This window comes from Myotis lucifugus, unplaced genomic scaffold, assembly GCF_000147115.1.
Source record: "Myotis lucifugus unplaced genomic scaffold, Myoluc2.0 scaffold_3, whole genome shotgun sequence".
Lineage (NCBI taxonomy): Eukaryota > Metazoa > Chordata > Mammalia > Chiroptera > Vespertilionidae > Myotis > Myotis lucifugus.
In genome coordinates, this window is record NW_005871051.1 from 4,978,013 (window position 1) to 5,005,740 (window position 27,728).

Below are 27,728 nucleotides of genomic sequence, written 5' to 3' on the forward strand. Positions count from 1 at the left end.
GCATGTGGCATGTACATGCATAGGTGATATCGTGTATGGATGAGTTAACTGAATGGTGAGAGCTCAACCTCATGCCTCCACTAACATCCTGTCACCTTCTTGAGGTGACGGACTGAAGCAGATGGTCAGTTCTAAAAAGTGATGAAGTCACTGATTTAGCTAATCCATAAAACAAGGTCATTCACTTTTGTTTATTGTGTTAATGCATATGATAAATGTTTATTAATCAACTGTTATGTGCTGGGAATGATGTCAGCTCCTGGAGATACAGTACTGAATAATATCAGCTTTATAAAAAAAACTCCACCTATGGATTTGTATCTGATAATTGAACTGTTTAGTACACGTAGATGCAACATCTGCCTATGATTTAAAATGCTTTTCTATTTAATCAAACATAACTCCTTTGGATCCCTATCTTGTTTTTTATTATCAATTCATTCCAGTCATCTAAAACAAATTCACACTCGTTATATTTATTTTCATGAATCCCTCTTTCTTTCATTTTTCTTGTGGCCAAAAAAGTTTTGTCCCAAAATGAGTGTGATCAACATGGGTTCCAGCTGACTGATGAATGACATGACTCGCACAATGAAGACCTTGAGCAAGTACTCATCATAAACGCTATAAATATGAAGTGCTTATTAGAACCACGTAGCCAACACAAAGTAAAATGGGTATGCACACTCACATAACATGGTAATAACCCCGGAATCCCCATTACATGGAATGGCTGATATGCAACAGTCTGACCTGCAAGAAATGGCAATTTCATATGGTCCTACCTGATATTTATGTTGACCCTCTCTCTGAACTGTACTACATATTGACGTTAAGCAACCCTACCATTCACGCAAAATCTATCACTGAGTTAAATTCTTTTTAAAGTGTAAATATAACACTAATTTCCCCCAAAACCCAGAATAGCATCCCATCTGCCAATACCCATTATGTCCAATCACAGAAAACACTTCTAATTTAATCTCTCCTATTCAATGACTGCAGGTACAAAGGCAATTTGTTATATGAAAACCAATTTCTGTTAACACGATCAGAGACAGACATGATTTCAGAGAGCTAAAGCTAATATCCCATATATAACAGATATAAATCCCACAGCACTGGATGGGGAAAAAAAAACAAAACTATTACCAGAGAGTTCACTAAATATAATTAAAGAAAATATTAGGCATCTGAAAGGGCTGGGGGCAAAGAAAGAAAAGCTAAGTCTTTGAGGACCACAAAACCTAAAGATGTTTTTCTCTACATTCGTTCAAGAGAATCTGTCTCTGGGTTGAGAACTTGCTTGCAAATCTCTGCCTAGAGCAAGCCATTCAGAGCCAACTTGTTAACTCCTAATAAAACAAGGCTTGGAAGGAAAACGCCTCCAGGCCCATAAGTGAGGTGGACCAGCCGGCACTGATAATTCTGTATGACTAGTCTTAGGTGTATTTTCCCCTTATTATCAACTTCCTTTTTCCGTCATATTAAGATCCACACAAAAAACATATATGTCTAACATAAAGCAACTTGAATCTGGACACCTCTGTTTTTTGGCAGTAAAAGCTCATGGGACCCCATTATGTTCCATGGAAAAAGTGAGCATTATCCATCCACCTTTACCCATACTGCCTCTGAACATTATTGTCCCTTTGGTTTCAAACAATGCTTTATCATAGTTTGGATAATCATTGATCACTTCAAGTATTCCCATAACTTTACGTATAGGATAAAGTTACTTATATGTAATAACGTCTTTATTTTTCTTCTTTCTTTTAATCTGAAGCTATCGTTTCAGAGGTGAATTCACACGAGAGAGAAAAACACATTTCAGGAACTTAGCATCATTGTTTGGGAGCATTCTACCTTTGTCAGTTAGCTTTCTATGTGTATTAATTCCTTAGTTCAAACCTATTAAAGAAAAATCAATCAAGGAAACAATCAACCCACGATTCATTCTTTTTTACTCTGATTTTATAAAACTTAAATGTCTTAGGCCATTTTTTAAAGAAAATACTCAATAAACTAGCTAGAAAAACCTCAAAGATATGTTTTTCTCAGACTATATAAATGGTCAATTTTTACTCCATACAGGTGTCTCTTTCAGTGGAAGTGACTATTACTAAATCTTCAGCTCAATAACTAATTAGCAGAAAAAGAGAATGACTCTGATTACTAATTTGCAAAGGACATTTGTAAAATGATTTAAACAACCCAGTATTTTCTTTTTTCTCTCAATTGAAAAATCAGATAATAAATAAGATCAGTCACGATCTAATATGTGCAAAAATAAAACTGTTCTAAGTGCACATATGTTCAAATACGCTCATCTACATAATTTAATTCTATTACTATTTACTAAGTACCTACAATGTTCAAGGTCCTACACTCACAGGGCTCTGAGGAAGTTACATGGTGGATGAGTCGCCAGATGTTTCTGAAAGGAACTACTAGTCTAGTGGGGGTTATTCAAGAATCGAGACTACTGAGGAACACAGGACGCAGAAAGGTGATAGTTGAAAGGCCCAGCGTTAGCACTCGTAGCCTCACTGGTATTCTAGATGATTCTAGATTAATGCTCATGCTCTTGGGACTTCAGGACTCCAAGATCAGATAACCTCCAAGTCTTACACAAGTTAAAATGATGGCCCGTCATCAGTCAGGCAAACAGCGGGTTAAACTGTCTACCACGGGCAACTGTCATGCTAGTCCCAGCATCTTACACAGCATTTGTACTTAAGAGCTTTGAGCACCTTGCAAACTTAAGTGTTTTTCAGCTTTCAACCTGGTAAATTGTCTGAAGAAAAACAAATGATTTTTGATCAAGAAACCAAGAGAATTCTCTGATTTTAACTAACTGGTCCCCCCTTCTCTCCCCCCCGCCGCCCCCGCCAAATTAGAGGACATCACTATAATCATGCCAGATTGTAAATAAGCTGGACATTTTCTGGTCTAAACACCAAAATTCTCTTTCACAACTCTGTAGATTCTTCATCAGTCACCACCAGATATATCTTTGTTTCTGAGTTTTTAATTTTGGTTCAGGGCAGGACAAATGGAAATCTGAAACTATGGGAAATCGAAAGCATGCTGGAAGTACTAATAAATGCTAAGAATTAAAGAGACCTGTTCCACTATGCATCCTGTCAGGTATATAAAGCAGATGCTTAAATTTATTTTTAAATGACAAAACATGCGACAAAAAGTCTCCATTCTATAGTCATTATTTCATATATAACACTGAGTTTTTGAAACCAGGCCTTGTGTCTTATACTCCTTTCAAATAGTAAGCATACTGGATGGATGGATGGATGGATGGATGGATGGATGGATGGATGGGTGGATGGATGGATGGATGGATGGATGGATGAATGAAAGGAGGAAGCCAGGAAAGCAGATATTCTATCCTTTTTAAGCATGTATTTTAAATGGCTTATAAATAGTATAAATATAAGCAGATAGCAAATTTGTTTCTTTTAATCTACAAATGACTTGTTGACAAACAATTGTTTTACTTTTTAAATATTTATGAATAAACATATTCAGGCTAAAGAAGCAGCTACCTGGAATAAGTAAGGAATGAGCCCACATCTGAGCTAGGGTCCAAGGCATTTTCCGTGCGCCATTCTTCCACATGCCGACTCTCCCAAGAAGCTTCTAGTAGGGAGGCCGGGGAGGGTATGGGGACTGGAAAACCAGTAAGATAAAAAGTGGTTGACTGTGAAAGTGATGTTTCTATTCCAGGAATCCAATGTTGGTATGAAACTCAAGGGCCTGATGCTGGCATTACTGTCAGCAAGGTACAGTATAAGCAGAGGACAAACTTCCTTGCCAAGCACCTGGATTTAGATCCAAAGCCGAAGCACGTTTCTTCATAACTTGAAGGAAGAACAAGGTAGACAACAGTAAGTGACTTGTACCTCCCCAGAGCCCGGCACCAGCAGGGGCAGAAGTCCCTGCCGCTGATTAAAGGCATTGTCCTGACCACCGACACCACCGTGGCTAAGTGAGGGCCGCCTCACGGAGCCAGGTCAGAGGACACTGATTCCTCTATGCAACTCTAAGGCACCACTTTGTAAATGGCACAATCATTTTGGGGTACAAGAGGTGCTTTAAATGTGGTAACATTATATCATTTCAGCTATAATGATCATAATTACTTATTTCTTTTAATCACAACCCACTTAACCACTTTAGTACAGAGGACTAGTTCAAGGAGTTTAATTTCCATTCAACATCTAATCTTTGTGTTTACTGAAACCCTTCCCGGGCTTTGTTTACTGTCTGCGCGCTGGCCTGGACGTTTGATCTTGCAGGACTAGATCAGACAGCGTCAGATAAAATACTGATTACTAGAATAAACCAGGCTTGGGGAAGGAACTCTGATTTTTAACATCCTCGTTGCTCCCAGCTTTTTAATATTTTGCTAAATAAACTCAAATAAACAAATAGAATTAAGACAACTAGCAATCAGGGGGTTCTTGAGCAATGACTGAGAAGAAGAAAGTGATGGGGATAATTTTGCTTTTTGAACAAACTATGGGGTTTGGTTAGGTCCATGCATTCTAGTGGTATTATTTTATGACACAAATAATTTCACGATATGCACTAGTATCCATGTGAACTTGCGATGACCCCTTAATTCTGTGACATATTAAATACTTGAGCTCGACCTCACCAGAGACAACAGTTCACTTGGTGTTTGGTGCCAAGTGCAAAAAACTTCAGATATAAAATTATTTTTTAACTTGTTAATTTTTAATTAGGAAAGATTTAAAATACAAGAGCCCTTCTTTGTTGTCACTATCTTATTCTTATAAAATCCCCTGCATGAGTAGACTGCCACAAAAGTATCGTTGCTAATGGTATGGCTCTCATAATTCCACTTAGTTTCATAAAAATGGTGGGGAAAGTTTTTGCCTAAAAGTAAGTAACACAAAAGAAGAATTAGGTTAAAAATAAGTTTTTTATTAAAATGTATAGAACAGCCCTAGCTGGTTTGGCTCAGTGGATAGAGCATTGGCCTGAGGACTGAAGGGTCCTGGGTTTGATTCTGGTCAAGGGATCAGTTGTGGGCTCGATCCCTGGCCCTTGTCAGGGTGGATGCGGGAGGCAACCAATCGATGGGTCTCTTTCGATGTTTCTGTCTCTCCCCCTCCCTTTCACTCTCTCTAAAAATCAATGGAAAAATATCCTCCGGTGAGGATTAACCAAAAAATAAAATGTATAGAACCTATGAAAGAACAATTGACAGAGTAAATCCTACATAATCCCAAGAATTCTTGAAAATAACATGATGGCATGAACATCTTTAGGTCTTTGTGGACTATCCTTGTATCTAACACTAAAACTCCTCCACATTAAACAACTGTTAATATTGCCCTTTTTTTGTTCTTTTACACAACATGCACGCTTCTTTCCTTATACTTTTGAAGCTTACTGCTCTACATTGTAAAATGTAGGCCAGAAGCAATTATAGTATGAGATGAACAGCAATAAAAAAAAAAAGCTGTCTAAACCAACCTACTACCCCATTCACCCGCTTCATTTCTTCATGGGATGTAGGCTCATAGTTCTGGACCTTAAAACCAGAATATACACACTGTCTTCCCATCCACCATGAATTAACACTAATGTAACTCAAATATGTCTGTGTCAACCATGATTGTCTTTGAAATTAAAAGAAAAAGGTAAACAGAATGTGCTCTGCTATGATCTCTGGGGAAAATAAAGTTAACAGGCTAACCCAAACCAACTTAGGTCTTTTTAAAAAATAAGTGTAAATAGTTTAGCTTTAAGAACAACAAATTCAAAAAATGCACATTAAAATGTTTACTTCAAAATTTAGACAATTCCATTTGTATATAGTTTTTACATCTGTTTTTAATGATATCAAGTTATTGATTGTTCATTTTTCTCATATTTATTTAAGCATTAACTATAGAATTTGCAATCTGATCGTTTTTTTTAATCCTTCCAGTAGACTTTTATTTTTGCCAGGTTTTAGTCATATTTACTTTGATCTTTCTGAGTATATAATTATTTTACTGTTTATTTATTTCTATGAGAAGAGAAAAAAAATTTGACCTAGGAGATCTATATGTGGCAATTTGTAACAGAATCACATGGCTTATGTTTAGGAAATCATGGTTTTGATTAAGAAGCAACCATTTAGTTCCCACTGTTTTATTAAAACAGACATTAGCAGATAATAGGAAACATATTTGACAATGCAGCCGGCCTTCAGTCTGGGACATCAGTGAGTTAGCGCGAGATTTCCTTCCACGCTATCAGCCATGGTAACTGTGGGCTGAAAGCGAGGAGGGAGGGGTTGCGGGGAGGAAGCCCAGAAGGAGGGAGAACTGACTTCTCAGCTCTCAGGAAGAGCCCCGAGGTGGAATTCTGGGTTTGCTACTACTCATTTCCTTCTTTTTATTTATTTATTTATTTATTTTTTCATTTTGAAAATGGATGGACACAAACAGAAATCTTACAAACAAAATCATTACTTTCTCGTGAGAACTGGATTCTATGAGAGAGGATCCCCCACAGCAACATCTATTCGGAGCATAGAGCTCCTAGCCAATGAACCGTGTCTGTATCGGTCCAACACGTGCTTTCCTCTGGGGGTGGAGAGTTAATAAAACACGCTTCTCGGGGTGTGGATCTTCTGCGCACCCTCCTACCTGCCGTGAATGCTTTGTTTTCCCTCCCACCCCCTGGGCTGATGCATCAACACCACTTGAACTGTTTTACGGCAGCTTGTGTTTACTTCACACATACCTTAACCTTCCCTGTTCTCCTCCTACCGACACACACGCTCGCAAACACACGCTTTCCGCAGGAATGACTAGCTCCATCTCCCTGAACAGCATGTGTACACAGCGTCTGGCAGCCTCTTCAGGTATGTGGATCCTTGACCCCTGATTGAAATCAAGGTCTCAGTCTGCTTTTACGGCACTTAAACAATTTAACTGTGCATTTACTATCTTGAAAAGAAAGAGGGGGAAAAAAAACCTGGACTGCTAAGGAAGACAAGAGAAAAGTAGAAGCCGTAAGGGTTAAGGTGCGTGTGCACAGATTCACACAGACACACGCACTCTCTGTAGTGGCCATCCTGAAACACTAGACTGAAGAGTTTCCTGTCTTTCTGAATCTGGGCTTACACTCCAGACGACTAAAGGAGGACACGCTCTTCCGTTCTCTCGTAACAGCGAGCAAATGGGATTCCACAAGTGACCTTGGAGCTGCGAGATTCTGTTGATTTTTAACCGAAGAGGGTATGTTCAAGCACTTGAACCATCTTATGCTAAAAGAAAAACTTGGAGACAGCGCTTACGGAAAAGAAACCCTTCTGAACCATGCAATCATGTCTTGTGGCGAGGAGTTGTTCATCGTATCCTGTACAAGAGTTAATACTAATAATATTCTAAAGCAAGTGCCCGAGCCAGAATCTAGAAGGTCCTAAGAATTTGAGAATAGGTTGAAAAGAAAGAGATCTGAACTCAATCTCCAGTGGATTTCATTTCTTTTGGGAGTCCAACATTTCGACATTTTTATAAGTTGTATATTTAGCATAAAATGCTCTCATTCCTTTGTAATCAAAAATGTGCCTCCAAAGGCAACCTGGTAAACTAGCTCCCAAATGTTCAACAACCAGCAAGCGCCCCTTCCACACTCTGAACCCCGAGAGGAACCAGCTGTAGTAAAACAAGCAAATCCGTCCTTCACTGTTACCTACTACCCACCAACCATGCCATTGGCCCTCAATGGGGCAGTGAATTGACAACAAGGCTACGAGAACCTACAATGAAATGTGATGGATGATATCATAACCATGCAAAATATGGACTGAAATACCTGTGAACATCAACCTATTATGTTACCCAAAATTCCCCAAGTGCCCTCAGGGGCCAGCAACATTTGAATTGAACAGCATTTGAACTGGGGTGAGAACAACGTAATTTTTCCAACATTGACATATGTGCAAAGGCCAAATATCACAAATATATTTAAAGGACTGGATGGTCTAAATCGCATGACATTTATTATATAAGAGAGCTGTATATTCAGGACCAGACATAATTTCACATGTAAGACATTACTAGTAGTACAACTACTGCTATTAATTATTGTTATAGTAGGAGAGCTACTAATTAAGAGATTGCTTTGTGCTAGTATTAACTTATTCATACTAGCTAGCCAGCAACTTAGATACTTTTATCGCTGCAACTTTCAGATACGGAAACTGAGTCTTGGTGAAGTTAAGAAATGTGTTTGAGCTCACACAGCTGGCAAATGGAAGATAATGATTTGAACACAAGTCCCTTTGCTTTAACAATGGATGGCTCTAGAATTGTCTCCGAATACACACAACAGCAAAACTCCATTTCTGACTCCAAAATTCCTGGGACCACAACAATCCTTCTAATATGTAATTGCTACTTAAACTACAAGTGCTGATTTAACCTAGAATGACTGCTTTTAAACTTCCATTACTATATAAGTGGAAATGATTCATTGATTAGCTTTTAAATAAACATGCCTATGTGAAATAAACCATTTCAAAATATTTTGAAAGATCTCAACCCCCACAAGCATCTCTTGTGAAAACTATAAACCTCATATATTATGCTAAGAATTTTACTTTTAGCCCTAGTGGGTTTGGCTCTGTGGATAGACCACTGGCCTGCGAACTGAAGGGTCCTGAGTTTGATTCTGGTCAAGGGCATATACCTCGGTTTCCAGCCCCGATGGGGGAGCATATGGGAGAAAACCAATCGATGTATCTCTCTCACATCAATGTTTCTCTCTCTGTCTCTCCCCCTCCTTCCACTCTGTCTAAAAACCAATGGAAAAAATATATCCTTGGGTGAGAATTAACAAAACAGAACAACAACAAAAAAGAATTTTACTTTTAGTTCTAATACCATCTTAGTTTTAAGGAAGTCAATTTGGATCTCTTGATGGAAATATTAAGAATATTATCTTTATTAAAAATTACATAAAATTTTATTTTAAAAGTATACCTAAAATTAGCATAAATTCCAAAGACTCAACAACTCATTAGCCTAAGAAACTGAAAACAGGCTTCAAAAATAAAAAGCTTACCTTTAATCTTCTTGTACTTCTTATACCATCGCCCAAACTCCTGGCACTTGGTTGCGGACACGTTGGCATAATATGTGCTATTTACAATGGATGAAATCATACTCTGTAAAGAAGAAAAAAACCACACAGTTATTTTTCATAAACGTGAGGACTCCCTTTTAGGGACAAAAAGGGCACACGATCGCCCACACCAATCTCCTTTGTCTTTTAAATTGGAAGGGCTCACGCTCCTGCAAACTAAACTATTAAACACTAAATATGATTACCTAGCCCTGGCTGGTGTGGCTCAGTGGATAGAGCGTTGGCCTTCGGACTGAAGGGTCCCAGGTTCGATTCCGTCAAGGGCACATGCCAGGGTTGTGGGCTCGATCCCCAATAGGGGGCGTGCAGGAGGCAGCCGATCAATGATTCTCTATCATCATTCATGTTTCTGTCTCTCTCTCCCTCTCCCTTCCTCTCTGAAATTAGTAAAAATATATGAACCAAAAAAAGGCATGATTACCTAAATTTACTACCCCTTTAACTAATACGTGTCAGAGTATAAGGGACGATGTCAAAGATGGATGGGCAGGCCCCGCAGGGCAGATGCCCAGGGAGAGAACAGTTGTGATTTAGGAACCAGAGCACCAGGTGAGACCGGAAGCCGCAGCCTCCGTCACCCAATAATGCCTTTCAGATGCGCCTGTTCCCTCTCCAACTGCAGCGAGCGCAGAGAGCCAAGAGCCAGGGAACATCCGTGCTGCACGCTGCAGAACAACGTTTAGGGAAATAAGTTAAATTAATATAATTTATAGAAACGTGTGATTAGCACTGGTGTGAAGATTCACCCAATGAAAAAATTAACAGTGCTATTTTGGAGCCAGGGAAACTAAGCCTAACACTTGTACTATGTTTCAACCAAAAATGAATCCAAGCTAAGCCTTTCTGAGTACCTCCCGCTGGATTCCTCTCGCTCCTCCTCCTCCCCTCCCTCCTCCGCAATTGTGGTAGAAAGAGAAGGGGAACATAACCCATTTACCACTGAGAAACTAAAATGGTGATCACACACCTTGAATTCTCTACAGCTATGTTTTCAGGCAATATACCATATCTGGGCCAGCGTTGGTGGCAAACAGTAACTATACCTCAATGAGTGTGATGGGACAGGCGTGTGTTTTATAAATAGGTTTTATTGCTGCAGATTCTGTCTAAAAACAAATGGACATAAACAATGCAGGAGATCTGAAGGTTTCTATCCTGCCTTGGACTCATCTTTCTCTAAAACAGGCCCCCCAGATACAAGGCAGCTGAGCGAAATTTTAGGGCGTCTCATGGCATTGCTACAGAGGAGCCGAGATGAAACGGAGGATGGCACCTTATTCACCAGGAGGCTCCAACCCAGCAGCGGTCCTGCACAGCCGCCCATTGGAAACAACGCCCTCTGCGAGCCCACACGCTCCCTCTTTCCAATCAGTGTGCAGCGCTGGTGGGGGAGGGGCCCTAATTCAATTCCCAGAAACCCCTTTGGCCCTTTCGCCAGAGCAGATGGCCACCCTCCCCCAGTTGCTGATCTCTAAGTGACAGCTCTGCTCTCCAAGGGGAAATAATGAGAACTCTCCACTCAGGATCTGAGCGCAGCCCTCGGAGGGCAAAGAGCCAGGAGCGCCTGAGAGTGTTGCCCAACTTTCGGGCCTCGCCCGCTGCCCTGGAAGATCTGTGGGACCCGAATCTTCCCCAGGGGCGTCGGCTGTGTATACTATTAACAAAGGGGGGAGGAGTCTCGTCCTAGCTGGGCCAGTGCCCTCTGGCTGAGCTGTTCTCTGTCCTGGTCTGAGATACCCAGACCTGGGATGAAGTGACTGTATCTGTTTCAATTTTTTCTTCCTCCCTCATGTCTACCACAGTGCTGATGTGGAATAGCTGAGTCACTGGAATATAAGAGATGAAAAGGGACAGCGATGAAATTTTAAAATGCCAAAGTGAAATGTCATAATAACGGAAGATTTAACGTGAAAGCCACCTAGGAGTAGAGGCACCGCCACCCTGGTGGCTGTGAACCGTGGCAAGTGGACTGGTCATCTCTGGAGGCTGTCTGTAGGGATGCTATCCCCCCGAAAGGCCCCGGCTACACAGCCACACAGGAGTCAGCACTAAGCCTTCGCTGCAAATGATTTCACATCCAGAGCGAAGGTGAGCTCAGAAGCGCCAGCACCCATCTTCCCAAAAATGCCTTTCAAATGGGTCCCCTTTCCAGCTGCAATAGAAAGACTGAGGTGGGGAGTGCCTCAGGCCCTGCCCGGAGCTCAACTCCTCTGCCCTAGGACGGGCCACAACCCCGGTCACTCGGGCCCCACACCGTCCACATGTCCACGGTCCACATTCCCTGCCTTCATGCTTTGTCTTTGCTCCACAGGCACCTTCCCTGACACAGCCCAATGCCAGCGTCGACCCAGGTGGAGAGGAGATGAACACCTGGCTTTCTATGGCTCTGTCACCAGGTCCTCTGCTGGGGGCACATTCACACTCTATTAAAAAGGAGGTGGCTACCGAGACTCAGCCAGATCTGTTCTCTTCCCCAGAGCACTATACGTTGGTTTTCATCTTTACTGATCGCAGAACAAAAAATAAACAGGGTGAAGCTATGAACTGAGCCAAGGAACCATGGGTAGTAAATGAAGAGAGCTTCCTAGCTAATGGGAATATTTAGTCACTGGAAAGATCTCTTCCAATTTGTGGCAAATTTTATTCCTACTAATTCAGAAGCGCCAGCGCCCGTCTTTACACATAGTTGACACTCCACTCGGAGAAGTCTTACTGATAGAAGGTTGTATAATTCCCCGGAGAGCTTTAAAGACAGAAGAGGTACATGTTGGGGATGTGTTAGATGCAAGGTCATGCTATGCCCTATTACTTCAGTTTCAAACATGGACATGCCCTAACCCTACATTAGACTGTTACATTCTCATAGCCCGAGTCTGAATTACTAGGCCTCACTAGAATATTCTGGACGCATACACTACCAGGTCAACTTCATGTTAATGTCAACTTATTTTTAAAAAATCGAAACTTAACTCCTTATAAACAACACTGCAAGGGCCTAAGGCAGACGCAGCACATGCGGCCTTTACAAGGAAGCACGCTCTCCGGAGGGCCCGGCACAGGGAATCTGGGTTTGCCACATGTCACCATTCTCCAGCCACGTTTTAAACACTTTACTGTCCCTGAAACTGGGACGCATCTTACCATCAGTAGCATGTTAGACCTGATGAGATACCGTTGCTGCAAAATGGAATGAGTAATGATTAAAATCTCCCCCACCTACTACCCTGCCAAAAAGATCTAATTTCCATTTACTGCTTTTTCAAAGACGTATATAATTCTGCAGTTTCCGTTGCTCTTTTATGTTTTCCAGTCATTCTTGAGCAACCACAGAACTTTTAGGATCCCCACTCCCTCCCGATAAATGAACAAGATCTTTTCCAATCCAGAATGCAACCAAACCCTGAGTGTCCATGTCAATATAATGCCATGCTGATACAAATCAAAAAGGTAAGTGTGCTGTTATGTGTTGGCTAACCAAAGGGCTGTGCTTTATGGAGGGTTATAGTAAAGTGACTGTGCATATACTGAGCTCATTTCTTCTTTTTTAAAAATATATTTTTATTGATTTGAGAGAGGAAGGGAGATGGAGAGAGAGATAGAAACATCAATGATGAGAGAGAATCATTGATTGGCTGCCTCCTGCACACCCTACACCGGGGGACTTAACCCGCAACCCAAGCATGCGCCCTTGACTGGAATCAAACCTGGGACCCTTCAATCCGCAGGCCAACGCTCTTCCCACTGAGCCAAACTGGCTAGGGCTGAGCTCATTTCATGTTGCATGGTGCAGGCTATAAGAAAGAACGGGGAGGACACATACAATGGGAAGTCAAGGCAGCCCCTCAGACACTAAGTCACAGCCAGGAACATCACATGGACAGGGATACACCACAGCTACTTTATGGGAAAATATTATGTGTTAAAATAAATAGGAAGGCTTAACATGTCCTGCCAACTACAGAAATGTTCTGGAAGTTCCAGGCCTCTTTGTAATTAATCGTGAGATTATAAATATGAAGACTGTAGATGGGGCGTATAATCAAAGTGTCCTCATTTGCAGTTACTCTGACACATCATTTGCCACTAGTTTTTGCAAGTTTTGGGGTTTGTGTTTTTTTTATATAAAAGGAGGTATTTGAGAAATCGAAATATACCAGAACTAGTTACTCCAAAGTTTACTAGCTCTTTTGAATTTGCTCCACACCAAATTGCAAAAGCATATAATAATACTGCTAATAGTACTTATGAGAGCTAAGTAGACTGCCTTATCTAAAAAGAAATTTTGTTTTAGGCTCCTCAGACAAATGTTAACCACATTCGTGTGTGTTTTTCACTAGTCAGAGAACAGATGTCACCTGTGATTAGAACTAAGGTTCCAATTTGCAAATTGAGGGCACGAAGCTCAGAATGTAGCGTCTTGTCCAAAGTCATCTTGCCCCACAAAGACACACCACTACCAGGCCCCACTGCATCATGGGTCTCTTAAGAAGGGAAACTAATGAATGAAAGGAAGGACGTATTCCCCAGCACCTCCATCTGCCAGCACACGCTCAACACTGGACACTGCAATCAATTCTTTAGACAAAGCAGGAAACAAGGTGACAGAAAGTAAAGCAACGGTGTGACCTCAGGCCCCTTCTATGAGCGGATTAAGTTTAGAGTCAGAGAAAACTAAGGAATCAAACTTAGTAGGAAAAGCAAGACAATAACCATGAATTAAGATGATCTGTACAAGACACTTAGAAAGATCTGAGGATCCCCTCTCCCTCCCCCAAAAGAGAAAGATACAAGAATTGTCTGTTCTTCACTGCCTTCCCCGTGGCTCAGTGAGATTTGTTTGAACAGGAACATTACAATAACAGCAGCCAACCAGCAGACCCATAATACCGTTGCTCTAAAAAAGAACATTTTAAAAGCAAAGTGGATGGTTTAGACATTCTGCCAGTGGAAATGTCCTGTTTAGCAAGAAGAGTGTCAGAGTAAGGGAGAAGCCAGCATCTCTGGCCTCCTGGCCCACGCTAACCTGGAGGACAGAGCATGACGCAGGCGATAAATAATGCGTGCGTTCCTTGCTCATTTTCGGCTTCTTCGTGCTGCTCTGTGATATGCTAAATAGCATACTGAACATGAGATTGTAAGGATGCTTCAATTAAGTACGGTGAAGAAACAAAACCTGATGTGGAGGAGTTACTTGGTCATGAAAAACTCACTTGATGCCATTCGGCAGCCTCCCACCATGGCTTTCCAGCCCTTTCTGAGCTATGTGATCCGTGATCCGAGTGGAAAACTGTTACCATCGGCACTGAAAGAACCACTTCCTCCGGGCTTTGGGGTGTAAGAAGCCTCCATGGGAGAGCTTCCCTCTGAAATAACCACAGAGGGGCTTGCTTATCGAATCGTGGCCCCTCCTCTGGGGGCCTGGGGTGCAGACACCTGCCTCGGAAGGGTGTCAGGATCGGGGAGATGATGCGTGGAAAAGTGCTAACACAAGATGCGGGATCAATGGATGCCGGCTCTCTCCCCTCCGTGCAATCACTTCACATGGTCCCTCCATCACCTACTCAGGCGTTCTTTCAAGCTGCCAGAGCTTCCGTCAACCTGAGCTCATGAGGTTGGGCCTCGAACTAAAACAACTTTGCATGAAAATAACAACTGGGGATTATAACTTCATGGACATAGACTTTCTCTTTGGGATGATGAAAAGTGTGGAAACAGATGGGAGTGATGGTTGCACAACACTGTGAATGTAACTAATGACACTGAACTGTAAACTTAAAAATGGTTTAAAATATAAACTTCATGTTATATGTATTTTATCACAAAAAAAATTTAAGCATATCTAGAGTCACAGAGAGCATGGTTGGGGAGAGGGGGCGGGCAAAGGGACATTGGAAGGTGCATTCATTCACAGATTGTTTGTTCTTTCAATGCAATTTTCATCAACAAGATGGTCTTTTCAGCCATTCCCTTTGGTCATCCTAACCTATGAGGCTGACAAGGCAGGGACTGTGAGCTCTCCTTATTTCAATGGATCAAAACCCTGAGGACTGGGGTTTTATCGTTTAACTCTCCCTCAATTAATTATAAATAAGCCACAGAAAGATGTGTTCATCTGCCCTTGCATATGGACTTCCCACTCTTCCACTGTCCAGGGTGCTCTTCTGAACTGCAGCCCACTGGGAAGTTCAGGAAAGGATATATTAGCCACTGAGTCATTCCTTTATGCAACTGCCAAATTTGAGTGAGGAAAGATCTAAAATGGTTTGGTTTCCAGGTAATAAGGAAGAATTATTTAAAAACAGGAGGTCACGGTTTGATCCCCAGTCAGGGCACATGCCCAGGTTGGGGGCTCAATCCCCAATGTAGGGTGTGCAGGAAGCAGCCGATCAATGATTCTCTTCCATTATTGATGTTTCTCTCTCTCTCTCTCTCTCTCTCTCTCTCTCTCTCTCATCAATAAAAATATATTTAAAAAATAAAACTAGACATCTTTTACTCATGAGTGGAGTCTATTTTAAATAGCCCAATAGCCAACCTTTCTCCTTTGAAGCAAGTAGTGCTGCGTGCTTCGCTCTCCTCTTCCTAGATAGAAGGCTTGGTCCCCATCGTCACCACCATATCCCCAGTCCACTGCAAAGTGCCAGGCGCTTACTCAGGGCTCCATACACTGGTGGATTGCACTGCTCAATTACCCTTTCACCTTCTTAGAACAGAAATGCGTTCTTTTTCACGTTCCATAGGTTGAACTTCAAGAAATTAATCCACTGCACCTCTTCTACTGCAACCTCCAACAGAATAAGTGAGGTTGTCTAAATGCAGTCCAGCCATGCGATGCAGGTGAGCAATCTGGAACATTTGAGGGTAATACCTGCAGGACTAGGTAGGGGTCCACATTCCGTGCCCGTGCTGGCTGAGGACTCCCCCATTGAGATCAAAATCACACAGCACCACAGAAGTCCAAGTCAAATCCCCCCAAATCTAAACAGCAGTCCCAGCCCGCTTGACTAAAACTATGCTGGGCATCACCTATCAGCTGACTGCAGTCACTGTCGCTAGTTCAAGACATTGTAGGGCTGCCAAGGACACTGTCACATTACTAAACCTTTACATCGCACAGCACTTTCCACAACACTTTTCCACTCAACTCTTCATTTATTTATTTATTTACTTGTTTGTTTGTTTATCTATTTATTTCAGAGAGGAAGGGAGTGGGAAAGAGAGAGAGAAACATCAATGATGAGAGAGAATCACTAGTCTGCTGCCTCCTACACGGCCCACACTGGGGATCGAGCCCACAACCTGGGCGTGTGCCCCGACTGGGAATTGAACCATGACTTCCTGGGCGTGTGCCCTGACTGGGAGTTGAACCATGACTTCCTGGGTCATAGGTCGACACTCAACCACTGAGCCACGCCCACTGGACCATCCTGAACTCTTTACACCTGTCAGAGCAGTGGTTCTCACGAGAGAGTGACAGTGCTCCCTCACAGAGCACCCGGCAATGTCTGGAGACATTCTGGTTGTCACAACGGGGGTGGGGGAGGGAGGGGGATGCTACTAGCATCTAGTGGGTGGAGGCCAGATTGCTCTAGACATCCTACAACACGCGGACAGCCCCATCGCCAAGACGGGCCCAGCCCAGAAGGTCAATAGGGCTGAGATGGAGAACTCCAGCCTTAGAGCCACAGCTACGGGGAAGAGACACGTTGTGCTGACTAGAGAACATGACGATAAACAAGAGTTGGCGTCTGCGACTGTGGGCAGTTCATCCGTGATGGGACAGGCAGACTCCAGGACAGTGGGCCGGGATCAGCGCTGGGACAGAGGGGTGTGCGGAGACTACCGAGAGCAGAAGCCATACTTCAAGCGGAGGTCAGAGTCCTGCCCCAGTGCTGACTTTCCGAGGGGATTTGAAAGATTTCATCAGTAGGAGAGAGCAGTGCATGCTGGAGAAAGCACGTGCGAGAGCGAGCGGTGACTCCGGGCCATCGGCAGGTGTGCAAGGGCTGCCAGAGCCAGAGGCCAAACCCAGTGCATCTCCCTAAAGGGCCGGTTCCACGAGCATGGGAGACGGTTAGCAATTTTCCAGGTAGTGATTTCCAAGGCTTTTTTTTTTTAATATCAAAAACACCGATATATTGAGCAGAATATAACTTGGTGTGAATTTTTAAAATAACACAAGAACCTGCCCTGGGCGGTGTGGCTCATTTGGTTGAGTGTTGTCTCATGCACCAAAAGGTCACAGGTTCGATTCCCAGCTGGGGCGTGTCCAGGGTTGTGGGCTCGATCCCCAATAAGAGGTATGCAGGAGGCAGCCCATCGATGTTTCTCTCTCACATCAATGTTTCTCTTTCTCTCTCTCCATCTCCTTTCCTCTCTCTCTAAAATCAATAATAACATTTTTTAAAATACACAAGAAGCCCAGCCGGTGTTCTAAGCGGTTAGCGTCGACCCATGAACCAAGAGGTCAGGGCACATGCCCAGGTTGCGGGCTTGATCTCCAGTAGGGGGCATGCAGGAGGCAACCAAACGATGTTTCTATCTGTCTATCCCTCTACTTGCCTCTCTCCCTAAAAAAAAAAAAAAAAAATCAATAAAAACATTTAAAAAAAAATAACACAAGATACTTTGGTAACCTCACAAAGTACAAGGGTACTAGTTAGCTTTCTCCCACTTCAGGAATATTTTGGTGAAGTCTGAACAATGGCCAATGTTCCAAATAATTAATGCCATGTGTTTGGAGCACAGAGCAGGTGCAGGTAGAGGGGGCAGATGGCTCTGGTGGGAGGTCAGGTGGACAGTCATGCTACAGAGTCTGTGCTTCCGACAGACTGGGTGTGGGAAGGGGGCGGAGACGACTGGAGGGTTACATGGGAGGAGATGGCCTGCAGTAGGGCTGGAGCAGCAGGGGGCAGGAGAAAAGTCATGACACATGACAACTTAAAGTATCTCAGATGAGAGGTGAGGGAAGTCTCAACAAGGCCCTGGCACAAAGGAGGACGGTTTTCGACGTGGAGGCAGTGGGACCCACAGGCTCAAACATGAGAGAAGAAACTTTTCAGGTTAGGCAACTAGGTGGACGAGCAATGGGCACAGAAAACGGGGAGAGAGCTCTGTTTACAGCAGGAGTAGAGATGATGTCATGTGAACCTCCAGGCAGCCCTGTGAATGACGGAAGATGTGTCCACACGATCATGTCGCATTGACAGAAGAGTCTGATGGAGCTCGGGGAGCGCAGGCCTCGCCAGGATCGCGCATCCGGCATCAAAGAACAGGCCTTGGGGCTCAGGGCTCTCGGCCTCTGATCTGGGTTCTTTCCACTCTTGCCCTCTCTCCAGTCACATGTCATAGTTATAATCAGGCCTGATCATCATGTTCGGGCCAAATTTCCATCGTCCTTAAAAGCCTGGATAAAACTCTGAGTTGGTGATATTAAGTTAGGAGCTTGTCCTCCTCCAGGCAAAGCCCATTCTGACTTCCATGTACGTAAATCCAAGAGGCAATTCATTGTGACTAATTGTGAAATCAGGACAAATGATTGAAAGTTCTTTTCCTAAACTGCTCTTTATTCAGTCCCTGTGTATGATCAGAATAATTCAAAATAATTATTTTTTATAACTTCATGAGCTATCACATTGGAATAAATCAAATTTCTAGCAACAGCCTCAGCACCTGCATACATCCCTACAGGTAGGCACTGAAATGGCCTGGGTGTGCACTGTAAGCACCAATGCAGGCACAGAACCGGTTTATGATCAGTTCACTTAAAATGCAGTATCGCTTTTTCTCCCGATGCACTTCTACCTGGAGTATTCACTACGAAATCCCTACAAATGTGTATGATGCAAAGACCACCTCTCTCTCTGCGAGACAGGGGAAGGGCTCAATAAATACATATAAATAAAGATGGGTCTGACATGGTTGACTCACTTCATTCACCAACCTGTGCAATGGTTTCAAGAGCAGATCAAGAAGACCAGTGCCCCTCCCTTTCTGTCTAGCTGCCTACTACTCAGATGCATGCCTCCCTGATATTTTGGGAGCAAAAACATGAATAGTATGATTTGTCTCAGAGGGTCTAAATACTAAAACACACCCGAAGACACACACAAAAATTGTTCACTCCAACAATATGATGTCTCCATCATAACAGCTGATACTGTTCATAGAACATCATTGAACACCATGTAGCAGGCCAAAATAGTTCTCACTCTATGACTTAGAACTATTTCTATCCTGGTTTTGCTTACAAAGAAATAGGCTCATAAAGGCGAGGTCATAGAGGCCATAAGCCAAGACATGAATCTAGATCCATCTGCCTCCAGAAGGCGCGCTCTTAACCACCAGGCTCCCTGCTTCTCCCCAAGACTCCATCATCCGAGAACACAGCTCCGGTTCTACGGTTCGCATCACCTTCCCGTGAACTTCACAAACAGGTAAACAACCTGTTGTCTTACACCAAGTGTAGCAACTCACACCAGGAAGTGGATTTCCAGGAGTAGCTTTAACTAATGTCAACCTGAGTTCATGTCGCCACGGTTCCAAGCCACTGCCTCTGGCCATCAACATGTTATCCCATCGTTCAAAAGAGTGGGGCCTTGCCCATGGACACAAATGGACAAGCAGCCCTTTTCTCTGCTGCTTCTCCCTTGGATCCTCTCAGTCTCTTGTTTTGGTCCATGACCAGGTCACTAAAAATGCAGCATCACTTTTTCTCCCAGTGCACTTCCACCTGGTGAATTCACTACAAAATCCCGACAAATGTGTATGATGCAAAGATCACCTCTCTCTGCTAGACAATAAATAAATAGAAATAAATTAAGGTGGGTCGGGCGTGGCTAACTCATTCCACTGAGCAGGTAAGGCAGTGATTTGGAACCTGACCTTCGGCAGGTGATGCTCAGCGTGTCACTTAACCAGCCGACCAAGCTCAGGCAGGTCGAGTGCTTCTCCCTGGATTTCTTCATCTATAAAATGGAGACACTGATACCTACCTTCTAGAATACAAATGAAAAGATAAAGATTGTAGATGTAGAAGGCTTTAATACACTCCCACTACATCAAAGCTTTCAGTGACTGGTATCTTCTGTGCTACAACCAAAAGCACCACAATCTCCATAGTTTTCCAACCAAAATGCAGTGGACTCTATAAATAAAACACAGCTGTCGAAGCCGGTGTGCCCTCCCGCGGGATGGTCCCCCATGGCGTTCCCCGTTCCCCGGACCCCCCGGAATACTGACCTGGGAGAGAGGGCATTCTTTGGCTAGTGTGCTCTGGTTCATCTCTTTGAGCAGTTCCTTTAAGGCATTGCGGACGGTGGCGTGGTTCCACTGCTCCGCGGGCAGGTCTTCCAACTTCGAGCAACTGGAAAACACAGCAAGAAGGAATAGGCAAACCTTAATGAAGGGCCTGACTGCAGAGGTATGGGTCCCTCCCGGCCCCATGGCAGCACTAGAAAAACTGCTAAAGGCCCGGCCTGCGTGGCTCAGTGGTTGAGCGTCGACCTATGAATTAGGAAGTCATGGTTTGATTCCTGGTCAGGGCACAGGCCAGGGTGCAGGCTGGATTCTCAGTAGGGGGTGTGCAGGAGACAGCCAGTCAATGATTCTCTCTCATCATTGATGTCTCTATGTCTCTCTCCCTCTCCCTTCCTCTTTGAAATCAATAAAAATATGTATATTTTTAAAAGTAAAACTGCTAAAGAACGCAACCCAGTGTGGGCTCCAAATAGGGAAGAGGAGCAGAAAACGGCTTCTCTGGGCCCCTGACAGAACCCAGCAGTTGCTCACACCAGCCTGAGAAAAAAAGCCCCTTTGGACTTTCGCTAATTTTTAAAAATAAGATTTCCCTCATCTGCTGAAGGAAGTGGTGTGGCCGTGGGAGTATAAACTTCCAGGATACAAATGGAATTACTGGGCCTCCCTAAGGCTAAAGCGATGCTCCATCAGACTTGAAGTTTAAAGGCCCAACCTTCACTCTCACAGAACGATGCGGAGATGTGGCTTTCCTCCCCGAAACAGAACTTTTAAGAGAAGACACCAAAGCTATCCGTGCTCCTGTCAGAGCACAAGTTCTCCGAAAGCGGCAAATCCAAAGCCTTCACACTACAGGACGAGGCTGAAATCACGTGACTCGCAGGCATGCACAGGAGCAGGCTCTGCAGAGTGCCTCTAGAGCAGGGGTCCTCAAACTTTTTAAACAGGGGGCCAGTTCACTCTCCCTCAGACCGTTGGAGGGCCGGACTATAGTTTAAAAAAAAACAAACTATGAACAAATTCCTATGCACACTGCACATATCTTATTTTGAAGTAAAAAAAAACAAAACGGGAACAAATACAATATTTGTATTTGCATGTGGCCCGCGGGCTGTAGTTTGAGGACCCCTGCTCTAGAGTCTTTGAAAGAGGCACCATTTGTTCTGGATGCTGTATGGAGGCGGGGGGAGCGGGAGACAGTCACCATTCCCAGAATCTCTGCAGCCCGTCAGAGAGAAGAAGAGGGGAAGAGGCGTCCAGGGCCGGTGATGTTTAGTAAGTCTCTCCCACGGCAGAACGCTCACCCCTCAGCACACAAACCTGAGACCGAGGAGGTATTTCATCCTCCAAGCCTACGTGCTGAGCGTTTCCCAGGAGGACCCATGGGAGCAGGGCGGCGGGAAGCCCCCTTATGAGCCGCAGATCTGTAATGATTTGTCAGCTTCCCTTCCCCCGGGTTACCACTCCGCTGCTTCTGAAAACAAACCCTAACCCGGCTGGAATGTGGAGGATAAAGATGCCTGGGGAAGGCCCCTCCTCGCCTGTTCTCTCTCTCTCTCTCTTTTTTTTTTTTTCCCAGTTCACCCAATGTCTAGACACTCGCACAGACGGACATGCTGGGCTCCGGGGTGACTCCTTGACGGACGGACGGGACAGGAGGGCAGACGTGCAGACCCACCTCTGCAGCTGGATCTTCAGCGTCACGACGTGATAGACATCCTGCAGCATGTCGGCCACCGTGGCGTCGGGGGCATCGGTCACGTAGCTGAGCGGGAGCGGGTTCCACCTCCCCAGCTTGATTATTCCTGCGCAGGGAAGAAAAACATCATAAACACCTAGCTGCCATTTATTAAACCTGCCCGCTGTTTGTTCACGGTTAAGAAGGTCACTCCATAGTCAACAGGCAAGGCCCCACTCGGAGAAATTTTACAACCCAGGGCAATAACCCATTTCGTTCCGGCCGACGGTGGAGTGAGCTAACTCTACGGGGAAGAGGAGAAGAAAGGGATGAGGTTCAATCACGGACAATCGGTTATTTCATGTTTTCCTGTTTCTTAAATTACTTAGCAAACCATAAGGACACTTCCTTCCCCCAAAGTCTCGATTCACACTCTAACTTAAGCCGGATGCTAAATATACCAGACTGCTGATTTCATAGACCAGAAAAGAAAAAAAAGAAAAAAAGCAAGCCTTAAGTAAATAGGAGATCTGGTCTGGAATTGTACAAGAAAATTCCTGCGTGTGGGCTCGGCACAGACACCGTCACATCCTGACTGTGGTGTGAGCCCAGGGTGAGCGGCGCTCGGAGCTGACGGAGCAGTTCGAGTTCATGCCCAGATTGCATTGCCCCGGGCAGAGGGGGTGTTCGCCAGCGGCACAGGGGCTGACCACAGATCGAAAATAGCAGACGTGCCTTCAACTTCCTTCTTTTCTAATTCCTCAGCTCTTTTTATCTTTTTTTTTAATATTTTTTAAAATATATTTTTATTGATTTCAGAGAGGAAGGGAGGAGAGAGAGATAGAAATATCAATGATGAGAGAGAATCATTGATCCGCTGTCTCCTGCACGCCCCCTACTGGGGATCGAGCCTACAACCCAGACATGTGCCCTGACCGGGAATGGAACCATGACCTCCTGGTTCATAGGTCGACGCTCAACCACTGAGCCAGCCGGCCAGGCTCCTCAGCTCTTTCTAGAGTGACAATGGTCCCCTTTCCCTGTGGGTTCCCACGGCAGATGGCACACACATGACAATGGAGAGAGAATAAAATCCTGGTCAAGCTCAGGCTTCATAGAGCAGTGATGTTAGGGATACCTCAGGAGAGTTCATGAGACAGCTTCGGCAGCATGTCCAGAAAATGCTAACTTCCTCTTAAGCTGGACCCATCTTCTCTGGGCACACATAACATTAAAGAGGAAAAATAAAGAGAAACTCATTTCACAAACACAGAGTAATGAAAATTTTATTTGTGTGCTATGAAAAATCAAATGGTCCCAGGCCGTTAGAAATTCTCTCTCTCTCTCTCTCTCTCTCTCTCTCTCTCTCTCTCATTAGTGATAGAAGTAACACAGCGTTTTTGTTTTTAGTTTTGACAATACAGGTAAGTCCAACTACACTGTTCTTTTAAAAAATACTTTTGTTATCATCAGAGAGAGAGGACACCTACATACTCAAGTGAATGTTTAAAAGCTTCACAAAATAACGCCTTCTAGCTATGGGGTGAAATCCCAATAATAGGAGGTGAACTCCCTGGTCAGGCCATGTCCTGTCCAAGATGAAGTAAATGAGTGCGCAATGCTTGACATAATGCTTGAAAACAGGGGGTAAACAGAACAAAAATATTAAAATGATGCACTGTTTCAGTATTAAGCTTGAACAATCTGGTGCTGAATATGCTGCAGTATAAATAGTGCCTGGACTCGGTTCCAATAAAGGAACACAGCTCTCATTCATGGTACCGTATGTCTCCAGTGCTGGCTCCTTCAGTCATGTTCCACTTGCCAAGAAAAGCTGTTTTCTTGTGGGGACGGTTGTGCTAACATTCCCTCTCATGACAATGAAAAGTGCACAGCACGCAGCACGCAGGAGCCATGAAATGCGCATCCGGGCCCGCCGGACAGCCACCCAAGCGAGGCGGGGGCTGCCTCCGTGCTTCTTCTACTCCTGACGCGTGAACATACTAAGGAGATACCATGTCACATGTCTAACATATTTCCTTTTAAAAAAGAACCACTCCACCGTTTTAAATTCCTTTAACAGTCATGACCGTGGTAGCCCTTCGGTTGAGTATAAACTGGCCACGTTCTAACGACATGACATTTCATTGTCAGAGGTGAGAGGGGGGTGAAAACGAAGCTGGCAGTCAGGCACGATGAAAGGCAAGTAGCAGAAGCTGATTCTGTGGGTCACTTTGGTTACTACAGATGCAAAGATAATACGAGGCGAATGAATCCTGAGGAGTGCAATGTACAAGCCTAGAAGAGATGCATCTATGCTGTTGTGTGTGTCCTTGTCCACTCCTTTTTACTGAAGAGGGTTCCACTGTAAGAATAAACCACGCCCGGCCGGCGGGCTCAGTGGTTGAGCATCGACCTATGAACCAGGAGGTCATGGTTCGATTCCTGATCAGGACACATGCCCGGGTTGTAGACTCAATCCCCAGTGTGGAGTGTGAGGAGGCAGCCAATCAATGGTTCTGTCTCATCATGGATGTTTCTCTCTTTCTCTCTCTCTCTCTCTCTCTCTCTCTCTCTTTCTCTCTCTTTCTCTCTCTCTCTCTCTCTCTCTCCCTCTCCATTCCTTTCTGAAATCAATAAAAAATATATCTTTTTAAAAAGAATAAACAACGATGCAGCCAGAAACAACACACTATTTCTGTATGATTTCATTTAAATAAAATGCAAAACAGGCCAGACTCATCTAAGAGCTCAACCTCAGAAAGTGGTTGCCTGGGTGGCAGGGGCAATTGACTGGGAAAGGACAGAAGAGAATTCTCTTCTTTTGGTTGGTGGTTGCATGGGTATAAAAGTTGTCAAATTTCATAAAACCCAACAATATGCATACATTTTATTGTATGTAAATTATACCTCAAAAAAAAAGGTGAAGGGGGAGGAAATGATAGACAAATCACTCTACTGAAAATAGTAGCCTCCATTTAGGTAAATTCTCTCCCCACACTGGGAGCCAGAAGGAGACTTGTTTGGGCTGGAATTAGACACACACAGGTGTCCTCACAACACGCAATGCCTCCGCCGAGAGCAGCTGCTACAGGTTGGTCTCTGCCTTAGACGAGAGCTGCTGACGGAAGAGCTATTTTCAGGCGATGGGGAGTGGCGTGTGCGCCCTGCTGACTAACTCCCCAGTCCTGGGAGCCTGTCCTGTGCTCCACTGTGTCCCAGGCTCTGCAGGTGGCGGATCTGCTAGGACAGCCGTGTCCAGGAGGCTGTTCCCACAGCCGGTGCTAGGCACTCAGACCAACGCAACCCTCTGAAATACATGCCTTAGCTACAGTCTTCCTTCTCTGATATAAAATAGACAAAAATATGATTTGGACTAGGAGTCAAGTGTTAATTGAGGAAATCAAATTGGGATTTTATATAAGTCCAGTCCTCCTCTGTGACTTATAATAATGAAGACGTAAAAATATCCTTGTGTCAATATTTTTTTTAAATAAATGGACTCTGCTTTTTAAGAAGTATCCAAACTTCTTAATAGATGCGTCTCTTCTATTGTTCAGTTGTACATTGAACTCTGCAGGATAAGTTCAAAAATCAAGTTGGGAAGCAGGATAGCACAATAACTAAGAACACAAGCTACCAAGTCTAACTGCCTCCGTTCACATCCAGGCCCCTCCACCTGCTAAATGTGTGGACTCAGCAAGTTACTTAATTTCTCCATGCCTCAACCTTCTCACCTGTAAAACGGAACAATAAAAGTACGGACCTCCTAGGATTCTACTGCAGAGTAAACGGAAAGCCTTTAGCACAGAGCCTGGATGTAATTAATCTCAACAATTGTTGACAGTCATTATTCAGATGATTTTAATACTTCTTAAAAAGAAGATAGAGTCCACTTATTTAAATAGATATTGACTCGAGGATATTTTTCCATCTTGGTTACCTTTCCCTTTTTAATCTGGTCTTGCGCCTGTAAAAGGCCTCGTTATTGTAAGTCACAGAGGAGGACTGGGCTTCAATCATGTCCCTCCTCTACCCCCACCCTCTTCTATGCCTCCACCCTTACTCCTCAAGGTCTCCTTTCCTTTCACCCGAGTAGATTCAGATCTCCCTCCTCTAACAATAGCACTTCCACACTCTCTTTCCCCTCATTGCTGCACCACCAAGTGTACTGACAGTGCACCTCCAACTTCTCCCTCAGACCTTCGCCACTAGGTATCTAGTTTCAACACTTTCATGGGGAAATGGGAAATTTGAAGGAACAAAGCCCAGATTCCCTTCGATTACCACATGCTTGCTCTCCTCAGTATCCTCTACATCACAGTGGCCCATGTGTGAGGCACACCGGAAGAGAAGACTGGGAGAGAGCGTGGTTCCAGGCCTGCCAGGCCGTGAAGGCCCGGCTCAGCAGCACGCTGCATGGGTCAGAGGTCAGGAGCAGAGCCTAGAGTCAGAGGTGCATGTAGGTCCCACCTCATCTGCTTTCAGCTGTGAGACTCTGAACAGGCTGTTCATCTCACTGAGTCTCATTTTCCCTCATCTACAAAATGGGATCATAACGACATCTACCCCATAGGGCTGCCAGGAGGCTTTGGATGAGAATTAGAATTTAGGGCTGGGGCTGGCACACAAGTGCTCAGTCAACCTCAGGGGAAATGGATCCTTGGAAGTCTGGGGTTTGGGTGTAATTTAGGAAAATGAACCTATACTGGAATGCAGATGGATCGAAAGAGGGACGTATTTTGAGGGAAGAAAAAAAGAGCTGCAGTAATATAGATAGGTGTGTCTAATTATAGCCTCTCCCTGGCTCTCTCTAAGGAGGGAGACCAACCCCAGCAAATGCTACTGCCCACCGGCGGAGGACGAAGAAGAAAGGATCCCCTGTAGATACTGGCTCACAGCCCTGGAAAAATCCCAATAAAAATGGCATAACTATAAATATACAGATACATGTCCAGTGCTCACACTCTATGAATAGGTTTTGAAACCCCAATCCGGAAAATGAGAAAAACGAATTATGATTAAATTAGATTGTATTGTGTTCACATAGGTGTACACATACACACACACCACACCTTGAGCCCAGCCAGGCACACGGGGAATGCTCAATAGATGCCAATTCCTGTTTCTTCCCAGAATACATATCACACCCTCATTCTGTCTGGAGTATTGATCCCCAATATTCACTGCTAGAAATCAGACACATTCTTTCCAATTCTGCCCCGAGGATAATTCTAACCCTGATCAACCCAGCCTAAAGTAATCCTTTCCCTACACAGCGGCACAATAAAAATTCTTGGTTGGTTTGGGTATCTTATCCTAAAGTAATCCTTTCCCTACACAGCGGCACAATAAAAATTCTTGGTTGGTTTGGGTATCTTATAAGAGACTAACTCTGTCACACGAGTGATGGGGCAGCATTCTAACTGGAAGCCAGCTGAAGGTCACAGAAGAGCCATTTTCAAGGACACCAGTGGGGAACAGTCAGGGTGAGACCCAGCTGAAGGTCACAGAAGAGCCATTTTCAAGGACATCAGTGGGGAATAGTCAGAGTGAGACCCTGGGCTTCATCTCACAAGTTTCCTAACTACAGGACCAACAA

The 27,728-nt window shown here is 44.1% G+C and overlaps 1 protein-coding gene across 1 annotated transcript in view; it reads right to left on the bottom strand.

Moving 5' to 3' along the window:
* The window catches only part of SATB2 (SATB homeobox 2), a 170,535-nt gene that overhangs the window by 76,179 nt on the left and 66,628 nt on the right, over nucleotides 1-27,728 (bottom strand). Inside the window, 3 exon segments of the mRNA XM_006082379.3 lie at nucleotides 9,112-9,214; nucleotides 20,434-20,557; nucleotides 22,127-22,253. Coding sequence (XP_006082441.1) covers nucleotides 9,112-9,214; nucleotides 20,434-20,557; nucleotides 22,127-22,253 — 354 coding nt within the window.